Genomic DNA, 22,976 nt, shown 5'->3' on the forward strand with positions numbered 1-22,976 from the left:
TTTCTGGTGCTTTGCCTATTATTGATTTCCAATTTCATTCCTTTATGATACGAAAAAGTATTTTGTATAATTTCAATCTTTTTAAATTTATTGAAACTTGCTTTGTGACCCAGCACATGGTCTATCCTTGAGAATGATCCATGAGCACTTGAGAAAAAGGTGTATCCTAATGTTGTGGGCTATAATGTTCTATAAATGTCTGTTAAGTCTAGCTCATTTATTGTATTATTCAAATTCCCTCTTTCTGTATTGATCCTCTGTCTAGATGTTCTGTCCATAGATGAGAGTGGTGAATTGAAGTCTCCAACTATTATGGTAGATGTGTCTGTTTCTCTTTTCAGTGTTTGCTGCATGTATCTTGAAGCATTCTGGTTCGGTGCATAAATATTTATGATTGATATGTCTTCATGCTGAGTTGTTCCTTTTATTCATACATAGTGTCCTTCTTTGTCTCTTTTAGCTGTTTTACACTTGAAGTCTAATTTGTTGGATATTAGCATAGCTACTCCTGCTCCTTTCTGATTGTTATTTGCATGAAATATCTTTTACCAACCTTTCACTTTCAACCTATGTTTATCCTTGGGTCTAAGATGTGTTTCCTGTAGACAGCATATAGATGGGTCCTGTTTTTTAATCCATTCTGCCAGACTGTGTTGTGTCTTTTGATTGGGGAGTTTACTCTATTAACATTTAGTGTTATTACTGTACAGGTAGTACTTTCTTCTCCCATTTTGCCTTTTGGATTTTATATGTCATATGTAATTTTCCTTCTTTTTAACTTTACTCATAGTCTTCCTTTCTACACTCTTTTCCACACCTCTCTGTTTTGTCTTTTTATATCTGTCTCTAGTGCTCCCCTTAGTATTTCTTGCAGAGCTGGTCTCCTGGTCACAAATTCTCTCAGTGATTTTTTGCCTGAAAATGTTTTAATTTCTCCCTCATTTTTGAAGGACAATTTTGCTGGATATAGAATTATTGGTTGACAGTTTTTCTCTGTTAGTAATTTTAATATGTCATCGCACTGTCTTCTCGCCTCCATGGTTTCTACTGAGAAATCTACACATAGTTGTATTGGGCTTCCCTTGTATGTGATGGATTGCTTTTCTTTTGCTGCTTTCAAGATTCTCTCTTTCTCTTTGACTTCTGACATTCTGATTAGTAAGTGTCTTGGAGTACGTCTTTTTGGATCTATTCTCTTTGGGTTATGCTGCACTTCTTGGATTTGTGATTTTAAGTCTTTCATAAGAGTCAGGAAATTTTCAGTGATAATTTCCTCCATTAGTTTTTCTCTTCCTTTACCCTTCTCTTCTCCTTCTGGGACATCCATAACATGTATATTCGTATGCTTCATAGTGTCATTCAATTCCCTGAGTCCCTGCTCTTGTTTTTCCATTTTTCCCTATATTTTCTTTTCTTGTCGAATTTCAGATGTTCCATCCTCCAGTTCACTAATCCTATCTTCTGTCTCTTGAAATCTACCATTGTAGGTTTCCATGTTTTTTTTTTCATCTCTTCTACTGTGCCTTTCATTCCTAGAAGTTCTGTGATTTGTTTTTTCAGACTTTCAATTTCTTCTTTTCCTTCATTCCTTGCTTTCTTTATATCCTCCCTCAATTCATTGATTTGGTTTTTGATGAGGTTTTCCATGTCTATTTGTATATTCTGAATTAATTGTTTCAACTCCTGTATCTCATTTGAATTGTTGGTTTGTTCCTTTGACTGGGCTGTATCTTCAGTTTTCCTAGTATGATTCGTTATTTTTTGCTGGCGTTTAGGCATTTAATTACCTTAATTAGTTTATCCTGAAGATTGCTTTCACTTCTTTTACCTAGGGTTTTCTTGCTGGATGAATTTGTTGTCTGTCTATTCTTTGACATTCAGTTCAGCTTTTTCTGGATTCTAGCTTAGGTTTTGTTTAACAGAGGAGAATTTTTCTGTTCTTGTTTTCTTGTTTCTTGCTCTGCCTGTATGGTGCTTCCCCCCACCCACCCACCCTTAGGAGGCTCTACTTAGGTATTATAGACCCAGCCTGATTTTCCCAGACCAAACTGGCCTCCTGTCAGGAGCAAAGAGTCACCTGCATCAATTTTCCCTGAGGGTGAGACCCAGCAGTTGAAAGACTTTCCTGTGAAGTCATCTGGACTCTTGTTTTTCTTATCCTGCCCAGTATGTGGTGCTTGTCTGCCCGCAGGTCCCACTAGCATAAGATGAGGCAGTACCTTTAACTTTGGCAGACTCTGCCTGCTGGGGGCATGATGGAGACAGAGGAGAGGTTGTAAGCTGGTTTTAATGGCTTCAAATTACCAAGCCTTGGTGTAAGGAAAGGATTCCACCTGAGTTGGGCTTTACCCCTCCCCTGGGGAAGGCACAGGCTCCAGACAAGTCCTCAAACGAGTTTGTTTCTGCCTATGCCTGGGGCACTTGTACCCTGAAAAGTCCTGCTGCTGTATCCAAAGGCAGTCAAGCCTTTGTAGAAACACAGCCACAAAAACCTGTTTCTTTTTCTTTTTTTCCTTTTTTCCATCAGCCCTTCCCCCTTGTCACTGGGGCAAAAATGAGCAACCTCCGCTTTGACCAGGTTCACCTGAGCTGGGGGCCTATTTTTAGTTGGCAGAATTTGTTAATTAATGCCACAATTGGCATTTGGTTGGGCTCAGCCCCTGCTGCTAGTAAAGTCTCTTTCCTTTCCCCACTGGGAAACAGCCTGTGGGGGAGGGGCGCCAGCCACCATGGCTTGGGGAACTCACGGTTCTGGGGGAGCTCACAGCTGGTCCAGCTGGTCCAGACTGGGGTACACTGTGTGTCCGGTCACTGATGTAGCTCCAGGAGATGTTCTGTACTGTTTCTGGTTATTTAGTAGCTGTTCTGGAGGACAAACTAAATTGCACACATTGCTAAGCTGCCATCTTGACCAGAACTCTCAACGACAACTGGAACTTTATTTTACCTCATTTCTCTCTTCCCCCTTTTGGTCAAGAAGTCTTTCCAGTCCCTTGATGACAGTTCCCAGTTTATCCAGGGATTTCTGTCCCGTGTTGCCAAGTTGATTTACACCCCTGGGAGTCGTGTCCCATGTAGGAGGGAGGGCAGTGAGTTCACCTGATAACTAGTGGTCCATTGTTTTTTAACTTCTTTTATTGTATAATATAATATACATACAAAGTAAAGAAAGTAAAAAGCAATAATTTTCAGAGCACTCTTCAAGAAGTAGTTACAGGACAGATCCCATAGTCTGTCATGAGCTATTGTACCGTCATCTCAGTTTTTTCCTTCTAGCTGATCCAGAATAGAAAAAATTAGAAGGAATAAATATATTTTTTATCATGACAGTTGACTATTTTTTTCTTTTTTGTGAAAAATAACATATTCACAAAAAATGTAATAAATTTCAAAGCACAGCGTAACAATTTGTAGTAGAACAGATTTCAAAATTTGGTATGGGTTACAATTCCACATGTTTAGGTTTTTACTTCCAGCTGCTCCAAGACACTGGAGACTAAAAGAAATAACAATTAATGATTCAGCAGTCATAGTTGTTTATTAAACACTGCCTTCTCTGTATAACTCAACCATCACCCTTGATCTTTCTGTCCCACTCTTTAGGAGTATTTGGGCTATTGGCCTGTTGATTTTTTTTTCTTGTCCCATTGATTTTTGACATAGCTGCCAGTTTTATTCAGTTCAGAAAGAATAGTCTCTTCAACAAATTGTGCTGGGAGAACTACATATCCATATGCGAAAGACTGAAGGATGACCCCTATTTTATACTATATGCAAAAATTAACTCCAAATGGAAGATGGCAGAGCAGAGTAGACTCAGGTCACTCCTGCTCTGTGGAACAAGATAGGGGATGGGGAGAAAATGGCCAGGACTGCTGTCCCAAGGCATGAGTAATCAAACAGTTTCTTGGGAGTTTTGGGGAGAAGAGAGGCAGGGGTATTGGGTTGGGGAGAGTGTGGTGAGTCGGTTGACCATGATACCCACCAGGGGAAGTCTAGAGCATGAGGAGAGGTGTGACTGAAGGGAACTGATTATCTCTCCACTCCAGTCTGCCTCAGCTGCTTGTTGGGAGACCTCCCCGCGAAGGTCATGATTGACAGCACCCTCAGGAAGTCCTGAGGCAGACTCAGTTTTCCACCACAAGGGACTGAGCCTCTGGGCCCTGGGAGCTGTTGTCTAGCCAGGTGCTGGGAATAGCTGGCCTATGTGCACAGTGGCTGACAGACCTTCCACGCACAGGGCACTGTGGGTTGGCTGATCCCCTGGGTGCTAGTTGGCTTCCTAGTCCCACCAGCAGGGCCTGATAGTCTGGCCGCCACAGGCCAGGAGCAGCCCCCCTGCCGAGCATGACATCTTTGTTCTGCTTTGGGCCAGGAGGGGTGGGCCTGAGGGAGGAGGATCCTTGAGCATGCCACATGGTGGTGAAAAACAGGAATGTAGGCCAGCTGCTACCATTGGGTGGAGGTGAGGGGGTGATTAGACTGAGGAGAGGAATTGCCTCAAAATCGTGACCTGCTGGGGAAAAAGGGTGAGTACAGGTAAGCTAAATCCCTATCTGCTTAGGTTTTTTTTTTTCTTCTCTTACCCCCCTTTTTTTAAAAAAATGTATTTTCCTGTATATTTTTAATTAGTAGTATAATTGTTTTTCATTATTTTATATTTCATTTCTCTGTATGTTATATATTTTTATTTTTATTCTTTTTTATTTCTTATTTTGTGTATTATTTTTTATTCTATTTTACTTCATTTATTTTTATTTTTTTCTGAAATTTCCTCCCCCTTTGGTAAGCACCAGTCTGAGTTTATTCCCAGTATATCTTGGGTGTCTCCTTCTGACTCTGGGGCCTACTACTGTTGAGGTATGGTTTGTTATTGTTCTTGTTGCTGTTTTTTCATATTTTTATTATATTGTTATTTTGTTATTATTTTTTTAATTTCTTTTTTTGGGGCCAGGAGTCAAGCCTGGGTCTTCGGCATGGTGGACAACCATTCTCCCACAGAAGTACCCCTGCATCCAAGCTTAGTTTCTAATAGACCCTCAAGTTGAATTGTATCCCCTAATAAGATCCAAACCTTGATTTGGCTGGGAATAACTGACAAGCCAAGTGCAAAAGGAAACCTTCAATGCAAAACCATGTCAATACAAAACTTTAGATGAGTGAAGGAATCCAACTTGCAAAATAACCGTATTAAGATAATCAAATGCCCTATACACAGCAGAAAATCACAAAGCACATGAAGATCCAAGCAGAAATGGCCCAGCCAAATGACCAACCAAAATTCCAGAGGGAACACAGAATGTGGAACAAGTACTCAAGGATATTTATAAAGAAATAAAGGATGTCAGGGAGATGCTAGAAGAACATAAAGAATTCAAAAAATTAAATAGAAAAGTGGCAGATCTCATGGAAATGAAAGTACAGTAGACCAAATTAGAAATATACTAGAGATACATGGTAGCAGACTTAAGCAGAAGGAACCATAAGTGAGCTAGAAGACAGAATAATTGAACTAGACCATATAAAAGAACAAATGGCAAAAAAGATGGAAAAAATGCAACTGGATCTTAGGGAAATGATAAGACAACAAGAGGTGCCAAATATAAGAATCATTGGTGTCCCAGGAGGAAAAGAAGAGTGAAAGGGCTGGGAAAGTTAGTTAATAATAATTGGGGAAAACTTCCAAACCTTTATAAAAGGCACAAATACACAAATCAAAGAGGCCCAGCAAACTCTAAATAGGATAAATCTGAATTGGCCTATTCCAACACACATGTTAGTCAAATTGTCTTCAAGAGAAACAGAAAGTCCTGAAAGCAGCATGAGAAAAGGAATCTACTCCATACAAGAGAAACCACTTAAGACTGACTTCAGACTCCTCAACAGGCACCATGGAAGCAAGAAGACAGTAGTATGATATATTTAAGATTCTGCACAAGAAGGGCTTTCAGCCAAGAATTCTTTATCCAGCCAAGTTACTCTTCAAAATTGAGGGGGAGATTAAAATCTTCAAAGACAAACAAAGATTGAGAGAACTAGTCAACAAGAGACCTGCCCTGCAAGCAATACTAAAGGGAGTCCTATCAGCTGAAAAAGGAAAAAAAAAAAAAAAAAAAAAAAGGAGAGTAGAGGGAAATCTGGAGGAGAGCACAGAATTGAAGAATACAAGTAATGGTAATTTAAAGCATAAAGAAAGAGAGAAAGGAAAGGAATATATAAATCTGACAAATAAAAGCTAAAGGGGTTCCATGTCAGTCAGTCGCCTGGTTGGAGGGTCAGTGGGTCTCTCTGGGTTAGAGTCACTGTTAGCAAGTTAGGGTGCTCAGAACCAGATAGAGAGAGCCATACCTTTGTGACTTGAGATCAAGAGAAAACTAACTGTTCAGTCTGATTGAGTCAAAGGTGTGGACTTGCGTTCCTACAGAGCCATGGATATTGGCCAGTCTTTACAATGGCGGTGTGTGTGTTTGGAATCATGAAACATAGATGTTGGTGAAGACATTTGAAGTGTATGATCTTCCTGTTTGAGCTGCAGAGTTTGTTGCAAGGAAGAATTCTGTTGTAACAGGAGTAGGTGACATGAGTATTAGTGTTCATTTACAATACTCTGTAGAGAGTTTATATGTTCAAAGCATACTTGAACTACATTTGTTGTATTGCTGTCCATCCAACCCAGGCTTCCATTCTAACTAGGAGTGATGACATGCTTATTAAGCTGTGGGATAAGGATAATAAAAGGTCTTGCTCACAAGTATTTGAAGACACACCCATTATGTTATGCAGATTGAGATCAATTCCAAAGATAACAATCATTTTGCTAGTGCCTCTTTGGTCCCATCAAGGTGTGGCTCCTTGGCCCCTCTTCATCAGACTTCACTCTGGTGGGACATGAAAAAGTTGTGAATTGTATTGATTACTACAGTGGTGGTAACAAACCATACCTCATTTCTGGTGCAGATGACTGTCTTGTTAAAATATGGAACTATCAAAATAAAACATGTGTGCAGATACTGGAGGGGCATGCCCAAAATGGGTCATGTATCAGTTTTCATCCTGAGTTGCCAGTCATTATCACAGGTTCAGAGGATGGAACAATGCATATTTGGCACTCAAGTACCTATTGTCTTGAGACCACATTGAATTATGGAATGGAGAGGGTGTGGTGCGTGGTCAGTCTGAGAGGATCCAACAGTGTCACCTTGGGATAAAATGAAGGGAGCATCATTATTAAGCTTGGTCGGGAGGAACCTGGCCATGGACGCTAATGGAAAAATAATTTGGGCCAAGCATTCAGAAGTTCAGCAGGCCAACTTAAAAGCAATGGGAGATGCTGAAATTAAAGATGGAGAAAGATTGCCACTGACAGTAAAGGATATGGACAGTTGTGAAACATATACTCAGATTATTCAGCACAATCCCAGTGGACAGTTTGGAGTACAATGATGGAATTGAGAAACAAGAGCTTTGGGTCTGCCCAGGAGTTTCCTGGACCCACGATTCTTCAAAATATGCAATAAGAAAGTACAACAGTGTTGTAGAGATAATTAAGAACTTCAAGGAAAAGAAATCATATAAACCAGATTTTGGACCTGAAAGTATCTATGGAAGTTTCTTATTGGGAGTCAGATCTATAGACATCTTAGCCTTTTGTGACTGGGACAATATGAAACTCATACACAGAATTGAAATTCACCCAAAGCGCATTTTCTAGTCTGGTTCTGGAAAGCTTGTCTGTATTGTTACCTAGAAATCTTTTTTTATCCTTAAGAATCTGTTGAAAAAAGTCTTGGCTGCACAGGAAATACACAAGGGAGTTACTGAAGATGGCATTGAAGATGCCATTGAGGTTCTTGATAAGATTTAGGAAACTGAAAACAGGGCTGTGGGTAGGTGATTGCTTCATTAAGAGAAGTTCTGTGAACAGATACAAAATGTCAGAGGAGAAATCGTCACCATTGCCCTTGGACAAGACTGTTTATCCCCTGGGCTATATTTCTAAAGACATATATAAAGACAAGTTTGCCTTCCTGGCCCAAACTTCCTTATCCAGGCTTTATCTGGAGGATAAAGAACTCAACATTGTTAGCTACTCCCTGCTGGTTTCAGTGCTAGAATACCCCCAGCCATCATGCGCAGGGACTTAAGCATGGTTGATAAGGTCCTTCCTACCATTCCAAAAGAATGGAGGACTAGAGTTGCACACTTTTTGGGAAAGCAGAGCTTCCAGCAGCAAGCTCTTGCAGTATCATCGGATCGTAAGTGTCACCTTGAGCTTGCACCTCAGCTTGGAGAGTTAAAAATTGCATACATACCAGTAGATAGTGGAAGCAGAGTCAGAACAGAAGTAGAAACAGCTTGCCATTAGAAAATGCCAGTTAGGTCTAGCCCAGGAGTCCCTGTGCCATGCACAGGATTATCGGTTTCTGCTGCTTTCGGCCATTGCCTCTGGAAATGCTAATATGGTGAACAAGCTAGCAGAAGGTGCAAAGACTAATGTGGCCTTCATGAGCTACTATTTACAAGGCAAGCTGGACGCTTGCTAGAAGCTGCCTTCCTGGCCCAAACTTCCTTATCCAGTCAGGTTTCAAGGATAGTGAAACTCTGGAGAGAGAATCTTTCAAAGCCAATCAGAAAGCAGTGGAATCCCCTGCTGATTCAACAGAGTATGAAAAACTTTTCCTGGATTAAAAGAAGCCATTGTCATTGAAGAGTGGATGAAGAAAACACATGCTGATCTCTACCCAGCCAAATAATACTCACTTGTCACACCAAATAAAGAAAAAAATGTTATGGAAGAAACTAAAGGCTTTCAACCCTCAAGACCTGCACCCCAACAGCAACTTGAAAGGAAGCCTGTTTCTCCTCCCCCATTATAGTGGCCTTTCATAATGCCAGCAAAAAAAAAAAAAGTTTACTCAAACTGGAAGTAGATTTGGATAATTTGGATTTAGAAGATACAGACTCAACACATATCAATCTGGATGAAGATATTTGGAAATGCTGAATTCAATGTTTTCCATGTAGCTGACTAAACAGGTCATTATTATATATAGGTGTTGATCTCTACTCTGGCCAGTGTTTTTGGGCATGAGGAACTCCTTAGCTTTTTATACCTATAAATTGTGGACCACAGGGAGCAGAATACCTTCCTCATCTAAGAGGGGTTTATGCACAGCATTTAAATCACTATGTTTTCCTTGTTAACTAAAGTAGACATGGGCTTTGTGCTGGTATGTAATGATGTATGTACCCTAGAAAAGCCATGTTTTAATCCTAATCCCATTTTGTAAGGGCAAGCGTTTCTTCTAATCCCTATTCAGTATTGTATGTTTGAAATTGTAATTAGATCATCTCCCTGGAGATGTGATTTAATCAAGAGTGGTTGTTAAACTGTATTAGGTAGAGGCGTGTCTCCACCCATTTGGGTGGGTCTTGAATAGTTTCCGAAGTCCTATAAAAGAGGAAACATTTTGGAGAATGGGAGACTCAGAGAGAGCAGAGCAGAATGACATACCACAAGAAGCAGAGTCCATCAGCTAGCGACCTTTGGAGATGAAGAAGGAAAATGCCTCCTGGAAGCTTCGTGAAAGGAAGCCAGGAGAGAAAGCTAGCACATGATGCCGTGTTTGCCACATGTCTTTCCAGATGAGAGAGAAACTCTGACCAGATTCACCATGTGCCTTTCCAGATGAGAGAGAAACTCTGACTGTTCACCATGTGCCCTTCCATTTGAGAGAGAAACCCTGAACTTCATCGGCCTTCTTGAACCAAGGTATCTCTCCCTGGATGCCTTAGATTGGAGACTTCTATAGACTTGTTTTAATTGGGACATTTTCTCAGCCTTAGAACTGTAAACTAGCAACTTGTTAAATTCCCCTTTTTAAAAGCCATTCTGTTTCTGGTATATTTAATTCCAGCAGTTAGCAGACTAGAACACGCTTTGATCTTTTTTATACTGTCATTAGACCATATCTCATAAAAACTTTTGAATTAATAAGAAAAAAAAGTTAAAGCATAAATGGTACAGCATAAAAAGCCCTTGATTTTGAGCGTTGCTCTTAGGAAGCTTACTTCTGTAGGGGAGAAGTTAACTCTACCCATAACGAGGCCTAAGAATTGCTTCCAGGAAGCCCCTTTGTTGCTCAGATGTAGCCTCTCTCTCTAAGCCCAACTCTGCAAGGAAAATCATTGTCCTCCCCACTATGTGATATAAGCTATTCCGGGGTGAAATCTTGGGGTGTGACTCCCTGGTATGAAGCCAGCCCTGGCATCATGGGATCGACAGCACCTTCCTGACTAAAAGGGGGAAAAGAAATGTAATAAAATAAGGCATCAGTGGCTAAGAGAGATCAGATGGAGTCAAGAGGCTGTTCTGGAGGCTACTCATAAACAAGCTTCAGTTAGACAGTGTTAAAATTGCTATGGTTTGCTAAACCCCAATCAACATCACTCCTGTTGACTCTTAAGAACATCTAGAGCTCAAACTGGGACTCTATCAAGATTTTATGCACTTGGTTTGTCTTCCTGGAACATGTAATTCTCAGAGGGTTTCTAGGTCAAATAAATCCTGAAACTCAGAGGGACCAGCCTCTCCGGTATTATCAATTAATTACATCCCCCTATCCTTTAGCATGGATACTCTTCTCAACATGAAAATATCAGAACAGGCATTGCTCAAAGATCCCTGTAGATTGGGAGAAGGGTAAAAGAAGAAAAAAGAGAATAACAGAAAATGGGATTTAACAAATGAGTATCGCTGCTGAATCATTATATTAATATTCTAGCCTCCAGTGTTTGGGAGCAGCTAGAAAGTAAAATCTGAGATGATGGAATGGTAGCCCATGACAAATTCTGGGATCTGTTCTGTAACTACTTGTTGAAGTATGCTTTAAAAAGTACTGCTTTTTTGGCGATAAAATTGCTAGGTATCTACTCAGAGGACAGGCGCGCAAGGACACAAACGGACATTTGCACACCAATGTTTATAGCAGCATTATTTACAATTGTGAGGAGGTGGTAATAGCCAAAATGTCCATCAACAGACGAGTGGCTAAACAAGCTGCAGTATATACATATGCTGGAATATTATGCAGCTGTAAAACAGAATAAAGTTATAAAGTATGTAACAACATGGATGGACCTTAAGGACATTATGCTGAGTGAAATTAGCCAGAAACAAAGGACAAATACAATATGGTCTCACTAATATGAACTAACATTAATGAATGAAACTGGAGAATTTCAGTTAAGAACAGAGACAAACAGGAGATAGAAATAGAGTAGATATTGGGTAAATGGAACTGAAGGGATACAGATTGTGCAATGGGACTGATTGTAAAAATTCAGAAATGGATAGCACAATACTACCTAACTGTAATACAATAATTTAGAACACTGAATGAAGCTGAATGTGAGAGTGATAGAGAGAGGAGGACTGAGAGCACGAAGGAAATCAGAAGGAAAGATAGACAATAAAGACTGAGATGGTATAACCTAGGAATGCCTAGAGTGTATAATGATACTGACTAAATGTACAAATTTAAAATATTTTTGCATGAGGAAGAACAAAGGAATGTCAATACTGCAGGATATTGAGTTAATAGATGTTAATTAGTATTTTAAAACTTTAACTTATGTGTGAGACTAAAGCATAAAATGTTTGTTTGGTACAAAAGTTATATTTTGACTAGTGCAGTTCATAATATAACTTATGTGGACAACTTAATTGAACACCGTAAGTACATGGAACCTTGGGTAGGGCATGAGATTTTGTAGGTTCATCCAAAGTGATGCCCCAATAAATCCCAGAGTGATTTGATCAGTGAATAAATAGTATTTGCAAAGTCCCCTTCGGGAAATGGTGAGAAAGGGGGAAAATTCAGCTTCCCAAGTGAAGAATTCTTGATATTCTCACAAGCGGTGGGGACAACCAAAGCAATAGGCTGAGCCCCCAATCTTGGGGTTTGTTCATATGAAACTTAACCCCGCAAAAGATAGGCTAAACCTACTTAAAATTAGGGCTAAGAATCACCCCCAAGAGAACCTCTGCTGTTGTTCAGATGTGGCCTCTCTCTCTCAGCCAACACAACTAGCAAACTCACTGCCCTCCCCCTGTCTACGTGGGACATGACTTCCAGAGGTGTAGACCTTCCTGGCAACGTGGGACAGAAATCCTAGAATGAGCTGGGACTCAGCATCAACGGATTGAGGAAACCTTCTTGACCAAAAAGGGGAAGAGCGAAATGAGACAAAGTGTCAATGGCTGAGAGGTTCCAAATAGAGGTGATCCTGGAGGGTATTCTTATGCATTAAGTAGGTATTAGCTTGTTAAGATGTAATGGAGAGAACTGCCAGAAAAGGTAGAACTGTGTCATATGTGTGATATTGTGAATTACTGATTATATATGTAGAACAGAAAAAAAAATAGTTATCACCTTTTTAGTTGAGGTGTAATGGAGAGGCTGGAGGGAACTGCCTGAACATGTAGAGCTGTGTTCCAGTAGCCATGTTTCTTGAAGATGATTGTATAATGCTATAGCTTTCACAATGTGACTGTGTGATTGTGAAAACCTTGTGTCTGATGCTCCTTTTATCTACCTTTTCAACAGACAAGTAAAACATACAGATTAAAAGTAAATAATAGGGGGAACATGTTAAAATAAATTTAGTAGATTGAAATGCTAGTGATCAATGAAAGGGAGGGGCAAGGGATATGGTATGTATGATTTTTTTTCTGTTTTCATTTCCTTTTCTGAATTGATACAGATGTTCTAAGAAATGACCATGATGATGAATATACAACTATGTGATGATATTGTGAATTACCAATTATATATGTAGAATAGAATGATCATATGGTAAGGATGTTTGTGTATGTTTGTTGTTATGTTTAAAAAAATTAAAAATTTAATTAAAAAAAAGAAAAGTTATGCACTTGTGGGAGACCCAGTTTCGATTCCCGGACCACACACCAAAAAATAAAAAAAGCTATGCACTAAACTTGAACTTCTGTGAGACCAAAGGAAGAGATATTTATTTGGTGCAAAATTTATATTTCGGGTAGTACACTACCTAATTTAACTTGTATGGAGAATCTTAAATAGGGTGAGAGATTTTGTTAGTTTGTCCAGGTTAATGTGATGGCCTGATATATCTCAGAATGATTTTGGCAATGAATGAAAAAGTCCCCTTGAGGGACTGGGGAGAAATGAGGAAATATTCAACTTCCCCATTTGGAGAACTTCTTATATTCTCACAAGCAGTGAAGACAATCAAATCAATAGGCTGAGCCCTCGAACTAGGAGTTTGCCCCTATGAAACTTATTCCTGCAAAGGATAAGCTAAGCCTGCTTAAAATCAGGTCTAAGAGTCACCCCCAGAGAACCTCTTTTGTTGCTCATATGTGGCCTCTCTCTCTAAGCCAACTTGGCAAGTGACCTCATTACCCTCCCCCCTACCTGGGACATGACTCCCATGGGTGTACATCTACCTGGCAACATGGGATAGAAATCCCAGGGTGACTGGGACCCAGCATCATGGACCTGAGAAATCTTTCTTGACCAAAAGGGGATAGAGAGAAATGAGACAAAGTTTCAGTGGCTGAGAGATTTCAAACAAATTCTCAAGGTTATCCTGCAGATTATTCTTATGTATTATATAGCTATCCCTTTTTGGTTTATGATATATTGGAGGGGCTGGAGGGAAGTACCTGTCACTGTTGAGCTGTGTTCCAGTAGCCTTGATTCTTTGTATAAAGATACAACTTTTACAGTGTGACTGTGTGATTGTGAAAACCTTGTGTCTGATGCTGCTTTTATCCAGGGTATGGACAGAGGAGTAAAAAAATATGGATAGAAAAAATAGATAGATAATAGGGGCATAAGGGGTAAAATGAAATGGGTAGACAGAAATACTAGTGGTCAATAAGAGGGAGGGGTAAGGGGTATGGTATGTATTAGGTTTTTTTCTTTTTTCCTCTTATTTCTTTTTCTGGAGTAATACAAATGTTCCAAAAAATGATCTTGGTGATGACAACACAACTATGTGATGATATTATGAACCATTGATTGTATGTCATGTGTGGACTGTATGTGTGTGAAGATATGTCAATAAAAATATATATTTTTAAAAAGTACTGCTTTTTTCTTTCTTTACTTTCTATATGTGTTATACAATTTGAAAAGTTTATTTAAAAAAAGGAATCCGCTTTTATGGGAAACATTTCCTTCTTAAAAAAATTTTTTTTTCTCTTCTTCCTGTCATTGGTAGTTCTGAATGTTAGATATATTTTTTCCTCCAGAGAACAAAAGGTACCTAAGTATATGATTGTGAATGGAAAATTAGGGGACAGAAATCAGGTATTGGCAGTTTTTCCATTTTAATTTGTGTGTGAATTTTTAATATAAATGCAGGAACATAAAGCATTAATGTAAATCAAAATGTTTCAGTGTTCAAATTTCAACAGTTCAACTTCATAACAATTACAAATAAACTTGTTAAATTTTTCTGGATAATGCCAGCATTTGGATTATTTAAAAAAATTTTTAAATTCTGTATTGATGGCAAAAAAAAAAACCCAAAAACAAAAACAAGAAAAACTTGTATGACAGTTTCACATCATCTTGACATATTTATTGTGGCTTACAAATATACTGTCTACAGTAGATTGGGGGAAGACAAAAGTTGGTCCTTCCCCACAGATAGGTCAAGAAGCACTTTTCTAAAGGAAACAGCCTTAAGGAGGAAGTAATTTAAAGAAACCATCCTTTAAACATTTATTTTCTTTTTTTTTCAGGGATTTTGTATTAGAAGACATGGATCTTGCTGCCCATGAGCTCAGCATTTATGACAAACTTTCAGACACTGTTGATTTGGTGAGACAGACAGGCCATCAGTGTGGCATGTCAGAGAAGGCAATTGAAAAATTTATCAGACAGCTGCTGGAAAAGAATGAACCTCAGAGGGGACCACCCCAATATCCTCTTCTTATTGCTGTGTATAAGGTAAAAATGTGTTCTGACTTGGAAATAGTTTAGAGAGAGCACAAACTCTGCAACATTCATGTTTTTGCTGACTGTTCCACCATTGAACTTTGTTTTTTTATGTGTGTGTGTGTGTGTGTGTGTGACTAAATTAAACTTCGCTCTTATTATCATGTGTTACTAGGAAATTTGATATTTTGCTAAACATCCGAGATGAATTCTGTGTATTTATAATTAAAATGTATTTGTGTTTCCTTTTTTTTTTTTGACCATCAGTGGTATTTTATTTTGGAAGTTTCTATGTATTACTTATGTATTAACTTTGTTCTTATTCCTAACCCTCTTAAAGAAAAGAAAAAAGGAAAAGAAAAAAAGGGAAGATAAAAAAAATAGCATATAAAAACCTCTTATCTAGTTTCTCTAAAATCTTAAGTTAAAAAAATCTAAGTGATGCCTTTCTTTTTTATGAGAACATGGCTTTTTAAGAAGAATTCAGCCTATACTTGTGCTTACTACAGATTTCCACTCCTTCTTGGGAATAAAATGGTCATTGCTTCTGCTATCTTTTAATAAACTCATTTCTCGATTGTGACACGTTATCATTCCCCACTTGACACCTTCTTAGAAACTTGATTGTTGGATGTGTTTTTCATCTGGCAAAAATTCAATGTGGCTTTCCGTGGGATGCCTGAGTATCAGAGACAGCAGTGTTGATGCTCTGGTTTTGAGGGAAAATAGAGGAGAGATGCAAACTTTCCCTGGAAGAGCAAATGTAGGAGACTGAAAAAGGGTGTGCAGAGTTAAGAAGGCTGGCAGACACCACTTGGTTTTGGATTCTGTGGCTGTCAGCCACCAGAGATTGCCACACAGGCCACAATATAAATCTCCCCAGGAAATACCGCACAGACAGATCCTGCTGCATTTTGTTCCAAGTGGATCAAAGTGGACATGCACCAGAAGGAGTATTGTGGATCATTTGCAGTTAGCGGTAACTTGTACATGAACTTGTATGTGCTGATGTAGGCACGAGGAGAAGAGAAAAGTTGCATTTTGTTAAAATGTACTTCCATTTCTAACTCACCCAGCTTCCTTAGTTCTGTGATTTGCAAGGCCAGAAGGACATTTAGAATTACATGTAGTTCCAAGTCAGCTGGCAGCTGGTTCACGGGGCCATCTCAGATGACCCAAAGATCTGTTCAAGAGGACAGCAAGTCTACCCAGAAGGGTAGGCCTTGATGATTTTCACATCATCCACTGGGCGGTCCTGGGAGTTTGTTTCTACCATTCCCACTCGATTCACCATTCCTATGCCCTGGCACACCCGGCCAAAAATGATATGTTTGCCGTCAAGCCACCGGGTGGGGGCCAGGGTCAAAAAGAACTGGCTGCCATTTGGTGTCTGGCCTGGCATTAGCCATTGCGAGAATCCCAGCCCCTGTGAATTTCAAGTCTGGATGAAGCTCATCTTCAAACTGCTTGCCATAGATGGATGTGCCACCTCGACCTGTCCCTGTTGGGTCGCCTCCCTGGATCATGAAATCTTTGATGATCCTGTGGAATTTCGTGACATTGTAGTAACCTTGACAAGCCAACTCAGCAAAGTTCTTACAGGTCTTTGGAGCATGCTTCCAGTACACCTCCAGCACAGTGATCCCCATGCTGGCCTCCAAGTAGCTGCTGGGCGGCTGCCAAGAGTCAGGGAGAATCACCGCCATGGCGAAGCCGGCGGAATCCTTCCTTAGCCTTGTGTGTACTTTTTAATGGTGGACATGGGCCTGTTACAGTGGAAGCTTAGTGAGCCTTGCAATCCTTGTGGTTCTCAAACATTAAAATGCTTTGAGAGTGATGTAGGTGACTTGTGTCTGAAGATGGATTAGTTAAGGCTCATTAGAAATAATCAGAAGAGGCCTATTTGTTGTTTTTCCCTTGGCATTGAGGTGTACTATTTACTGGGACAGTTATTAATCTTTTCCTATCTTTCCTTGTAGGTCCTCCTAACCCTGGGATTAATCTTGTTCACTGCCTACTTTCAACCTTTCAGCCCATTACCACCTGAACCGGTGCTTTCTGGAGCTCACTCCTGGCGCTCACTCATCTATCACATCCGGCTGATGTCCTTGCCCATTACCAAGAAGTATATGCCAGAAAATAAGGGAGTTTCTCTGCATAGAGATCATGAAGACAGACCCTTTCCAGGTAGAATGCTACATTTACTACTTGTGATATACAGTTTTCATACAACATGAAAATAAATAATATTTATTGATATCTAATGAGAGACACTTTCCCTGTATTGTCTCATTTAATTCATTCCTAACTAAAGCTCTTTGGGATTCCCCAGCACCCTACACTATTTATGGATGTTTGAGTGGATGAATTAATTGTGTGATTTTAAAATTGTAGAAAAAGAATGAATTTAAATTACAGTTTAACCAAGTAACATGAGTACCCTTATTAAATCCTGTGAAGAGTTAAAAAAATAACTCTAAAGATGGGTTTTATTGTCCCAATTTTGCAGATTCAGAAACCAAGGCCCAGGGAGATCAAGAAATTTGCCAGATACACATTTGGCAGTTCCAAATTTAAATCCCCTGATTACAAAACACATATAGTGGGGATGATTGTTTGCCCACAGAAAGGATTTGACTGTGTCTTATTCTACTCCTTTATCTTCCATGACTCCTCTTTATAATAGATATTTAATAAACAGCTACTGATTTATTGAAGGTGTCTGAGTCCAGCTTGCTTTTAACCAGATCCTCTTACAGTCCCTTGTCTATTAGTCTAGGTTTTTGTGTAGGTATATTCTACTCTTTCACTTTAGTCTTTTCTTTCTCACAGTTCATTTAATTTAGAGCTTATAAACGTAACAATTTTGGCAATAAAATGAATTTAAGAGATGTGTTTGTAGTAGCAGCATGTCTCTGGCAGCAAAGGAATTCCTAGTCTGACAGACCATTTGAGGAGTTTCCTTTTTTAAATTATTTTGATTCTTATAGAGTTCCCATGTGCCACCTTATCATTAACACCTTGCATTAGTGTGGTACATTTGTTAAAACTCATGAAAGAACATTTTTATAATTGTACTTTTAACTGTAGTCCATTGTTTACAGTAGGAATCACTGTTGTATACTCCTATGTTGTTTTTTATTTTTTATTGAGAAAAATCTTCATGCATATACTTTCTTTACATGGTGCACAGTTAGTGGCTCACAATATCATCAGCTAGTTGTGTATTTAGCACCAGGATCATTTTTTTAGAACATCTGCATCACTCCAGAAAAAGAAAAAAGAAAAAATTCATGCATACCATACACTTTACCCCTCCCTCTCATTGACTGCTAGTGTTTCCATCTACCCAATTATTTTACCCCTTGTCCCCTCTATTATTTATTTATTTATATCCATATTTTTTACTCATCTGTCCATACCCTGGATATATGATATATCAGTCACAAGTTTCTCGCAATCACATAGTCACGTTGTAAATGTTGTATCTTTGTACAGTTGTCTTCAAGAAGCAAAGCTACTGGAACACAGTTCAACAGTTTCAGGTACTTCCCTCTAGCCACTCCAAGACACCATAAACTAAAAAGGGATATCTATATAATCCATAAGAATAGCCTCTAGGATATCCTCTTGACTCTGTTTGAAATCTCTTAGATGCTGAAACTTTATTTTTTCTCATTTCTCTCTTCCTGCTTTTGGTCAAGAAGGCTTTCTCAATCTCTTGATACTGGGACCTGGCTTATCCCAGGCTTTCTGTCCCACATTGCCAGGGAGATTTACACCCCAGGGAGTCATGTCCCACATAGGAAGGAAGGCAGTGAGTTCACATGTTTAGTTGGCTTAGAGAGAGAGGCCACATCTGAGCAACAAAAGATTGGCTTGGGATGACTCTTAGGCATAATTATCAGTAGGCTTAGTCTATCCTTTGCAAGAATAAGTTTTATAGGAGCAAACCCTAAGATCGAGGGTTCAGCCTATTGATTTGGTAGTCCCCACTGCTTGTGAGAATATCAGAAATTCTCCAAGTGGGGAAGTTGAATATTTCCTCCTTTCTCCTCAGTCCTCCAAGGGGACTGTGCAAATATTTCTTTACTCACTGCCCAAATTACTCTGGGATATATCAAGGGCATCACACTAACCTGAACAAGCCAACAAAATCTCACACCCTATTCAAGATTCCATGTACTTATGGTGTTCAACTAAATTGACCATACAAGTTAAATTAGGAAATGCACTACCCAAAATATAAATGGTGCACCAAATAAACATTTCTCTCTTTGGTCTCACTTAGAAGTTGAAGTTTTAAAACATGGACGATATCATCCTTCACCTGTATTCTAATTTACCTTAGTCCTATCCAAATCAGCTTCATCTCTACTCGACGTCTGATCCCTTTTTCAACTTTTTAAACAGTTCCTGTATGGGGTACTTCTCATTTTCATAGCTTCAGAGCTCTAACTCTTAAGTCTCAGGTGTCACATAAAGTACCCAAAGTTTCTGGGAAAGACCATGTTAATATGCAAAAAAACTCAGTATCTCAGAATTTAGAATTAACAGTTGCATGGATATATGTGACTGTTATAAGAGCTTATAATCTAGAACCCTTTACAGTAAGCCCCAACCTGATAACCCATGCTCTCAACTTTAGTTCACTGAATTTTTATATTTAGTCCATATGAGTGAGGCATGATAATATTTGCCTTTTTTCCCTGACATTTCATTCAAAATATAGCTCTTAAGGTTCCTTCACCTAGTTGCATGCCTCACAACTTCATTCCTTCTTGTGGCCGCTGAGTAGTCCATTTTAATGTATACACCATAGTTCCTCCTTTCATTCCTCAATCATTGTACCCTTAGGCCACTTGTATCCATTGTGGATCAGGAACACTGCCGCCATAACCACCAGTGTGGACATTTCCATTCCTGTCTCCACACTCAGTTCCTCCAGGGATACACTGAGCAATGGGGTTTCAGGATCACATGGCAAACCCACCCCTAGCCTCCTGTGGAACCACCACACTGTCTTCCATGGGGCTGCACCTCTCATTTCCCTATTGACAATGAATAGGTACATCTCTCTCTCTGCATTTTCTCTAGCACTTTGTTTCTTTCTGTTCATTTTTAAACAGTTTTATTCACACAGCATACAATCCAGCCTAATTGTATAGACATGCCTTTGCCACCATACTCTATCTGAAGACATTTCCTTTTCTTTCACTCAGAATTCATACCTCTTTCTCAATCCCTCCGCCTGTTGACATTTAGTTTTGGCATAATGCCTTTGTTATATTCAGTGGAAGCATATTACAATGTTACTGTTGACTATAGACCCCAGCTTACGTTGATTGTTCTTTTTCTCATATATGTCTATTTTCAACACCCTGTAATACTGATATTCCTTTGTTCTCCCTCATGCAAAAATATTTTTTAATTTGTATATTTAATCACCATCATTGTATACTCTATACATTCCTAAATCATACCATGTCAGTCTTTATCCTCTATCTTTCCTTCTGGTTTCATCTGTGCCCCCAGCCTTTCTCCTATCATACTCACATTCAACTTCATTCAGTGTACTTACATTATTGTGCTACAATCAGGGAGTATTGTGCTAACCATTTCTGAATTTTTACAATCACTCCTCTTGCATAATCTGTATTCCTTCAGAACCAGTTGCCCAATCTCTTTCCTATTTCTATCTCCTGATAACCTGTGTTCTTAACTTCAGTTCTCTAAGTTCACTCATTAATGTTAGTTCATATTGTGGGACCATACAGTATTTGCCCTTTTGTTTCTGGCTAATTTCACTCAACATAATGTCCTCAAGGTCCATCCACTTTGTTACATGCTTCATGACTTTATTCTGTCTTACAGTTGCGTAATATTCCATTGTGTATATATACCACAGCTTGTTTAGCCACTCACCCGTTGATGAATACTTGTGCTGTTTCCATCTCCTGGCAGTTGTAAATAATGCTGCTATAAATATTGATGTGCAAATATCTGTTTGTGGCCTTGCCCTCATGTCCTGTGAATAGATACCTAGCAATGGGATTGCTGGATCATATAGCAATTCTATACTTAGCTTCCTGGAGAACCACCAAACTGCCTTCCAGAGCAGTTGCACCATTTTACATTCCCATCAACAGTGGATAAGTGTGCCTCTTTCTCCAATCCTCTCCAGCACTGTTGCTTTCTGTTTTTTTGACAGTGGCCATTCTAATGGGTGTCAGATGATATGTCATTGTGGTTTTGATATGCATTTCCCCAATAGCCAGTGAAGTTGAGCATCTTTTCATGTGCCTTTTAGCCATTTGTATTTCCTCTTCTGAGAAGTGTCTGTTCTTGTGTTTTGCCCATTTTTAATTGGGTTGTTTGTCTTTTTGTTGTTGAGTTGAAGAATCTTTTTATATATTCTGGATACTAAAACCCTTATCTTATATGTGGTTTCCAAATATTGCCTCCCATTGTGTACTGACAAAGTTTCTTAATGCACAAAATTATTTAATTTTGAGAAGTTCCCATTTGCCTATTTCTTTCTTCAGTGCTTATGCTTTTATAAGATAAGGTTTTTTATAAGGTTTTATAAGATATTTCCCTACATTTTCTTCTGAAAGTTTTGTGGTCTTAGCTCTAATGTTTAGGTCTTTGATCCATTTTGAGTTAATTTTTGTATAAGGTGTTTCATTCTTTTGCATATGGATATCCAGTTCTCCAAGCACCATTTATTGAAGAGGCTGCTCTGTCCCAGGTGAGTTGTACAGACTACCTTATTAAAGAGCAATTGTCCATAGATGAGAAGGTCTATATCTGAACACTGTATTCGATTCTATTGGTCAGGTCAGTATCTCTTTCTTTAAGCCAGTACCATGCTGTTTTGACCATTGTGGCTTCATAACATGCTTTAAAGTCCGGTAGTGTGAGACCTCCCACTTTATATTTGTTTCTCAAGATATTTTTAGCTATTCGGGGTATGCTGCCCTCCCAAATAAATTTGGTTTTTGGTTTTTCTGTTTCTGCAAAGTAAGTTGTTAGCTATAAATTGAAGCTATAAATCGATTTGGGTAGAATTGATATCTCAACTATATTTAGTCTTCCAATCCATGAACATGGAATGCCTTTCCATATATTTAGGTCTTCTATGATTTCTTTTAGCAATTTCTTGTAGTTTTCTGTGTATAGGTCCTTTATATGCTTAAATTTATTCCTAAATATTTGATTCTTTTGGTTGCTATTGTAAATGGAAATTTTTTTCTTGCTTTTCTCCTTGGATTGTTCATTACTAGTATATAGAAACACTACAGATTTTTGGGTATTGGATCTTGTATCTTGCCACTTTGGTGTACTCATTTGGTAGCTCTAGTAGTTTTACTATGGATTTTTCAGGATTTTTGACATATTGTATCATAGCATCTGCAAACAGTGAGAGTTTTCCAATTTGGATCCTTTTTATTTCTTTTTCCTATCTAATTGCTCTGGCTGGAACTTCCAGCATAATGTTGAATAACAGTGGTGACAATGGACATCTATGTCTTGTTCTTGATCTTCGGAGGATAGCTTTCAGTCTTTCCCCATTAAGGATGATGTTAGTTGTGGGTTTTTCATATATTCTCTTTATCATTTGTGGAAGTTCCCTTCTATTCCTATATTTTGAAGTATTTTCATCAAGAAAGGATGTTGAATTTTGTCAAATGTCTTTTCTGCATCAATTGAGATGATCATGTGGTTTTTCTGCTTTGATTTGTTGATATAATGTATTACATTAATTGATTTTCTTATGTTGAACCATCCTTGCATACCTGGAATAAATTCCACTTGTTCATGGTGTATAATTCTTTGCTGCTGGTTTCTGTTTGCAAGAATTTTGTTGAGGATTTTTGCATCTGTATTCATTAGAGAGATTGATCTGTAATTTTCTTCTCTTGTAATATCTTTGTCTGGCTTTGGAATGAGGGTGATGTAGACTTCATAGAATGAGGTAACTTT

At 38.8% G+C, this 22,976-nt stretch overlaps 1 protein-coding gene and 2 pseudogenes across 2 annotated transcripts in view; 2 read left to right on the plus strand and 1 right to left on the minus strand.

Annotated features, from left to right (window-relative positions):
- The window catches only part of C5H6orf89 (chromosome 5 C6orf89 homolog), a 93,663-nt gene that overhangs the window by 35,513 nt on the left and 35,174 nt on the right, over positions 1-22,976 (plus strand). Inside the window, exons 2-3 of one of the 2 annotated variants that reach the window (XM_077161643.1) lie at positions 14,795-15,002; positions 16,970-17,177. In XM_077161643.1, coding sequence (XP_077017758.1) covers positions 14,795-15,002; positions 16,970-17,177 — 416 coding nt within the window. Of the gene's footprint in view, positions 1-14,794; positions 15,003-16,969; positions 17,178-22,976 lie in introns of those variants that run through there. The other variant, XM_077161644.1, reaches the window with a different exon arrangement.
- LOC143682214 (coatomer subunit beta' pseudogene) lies at positions 4,977-9,636 on the plus strand (annotated as a pseudogene).
- LOC143684569 (peptidyl-prolyl cis-trans isomerase-like 1 pseudogene) lies at positions 14,622-18,110 on the minus strand (annotated as a pseudogene).

Source organism: Tamandua tetradactyla, chromosome 5 (assembly GCF_023851605.1).
Source record: "Tamandua tetradactyla isolate mTamTet1 chromosome 5, mTamTet1.pri, whole genome shotgun sequence".
In the NCBI taxonomy this organism is placed as follows: Eukaryota; Metazoa; Chordata; class Mammalia; order Pilosa; family Myrmecophagidae; genus Tamandua; species Tamandua tetradactyla.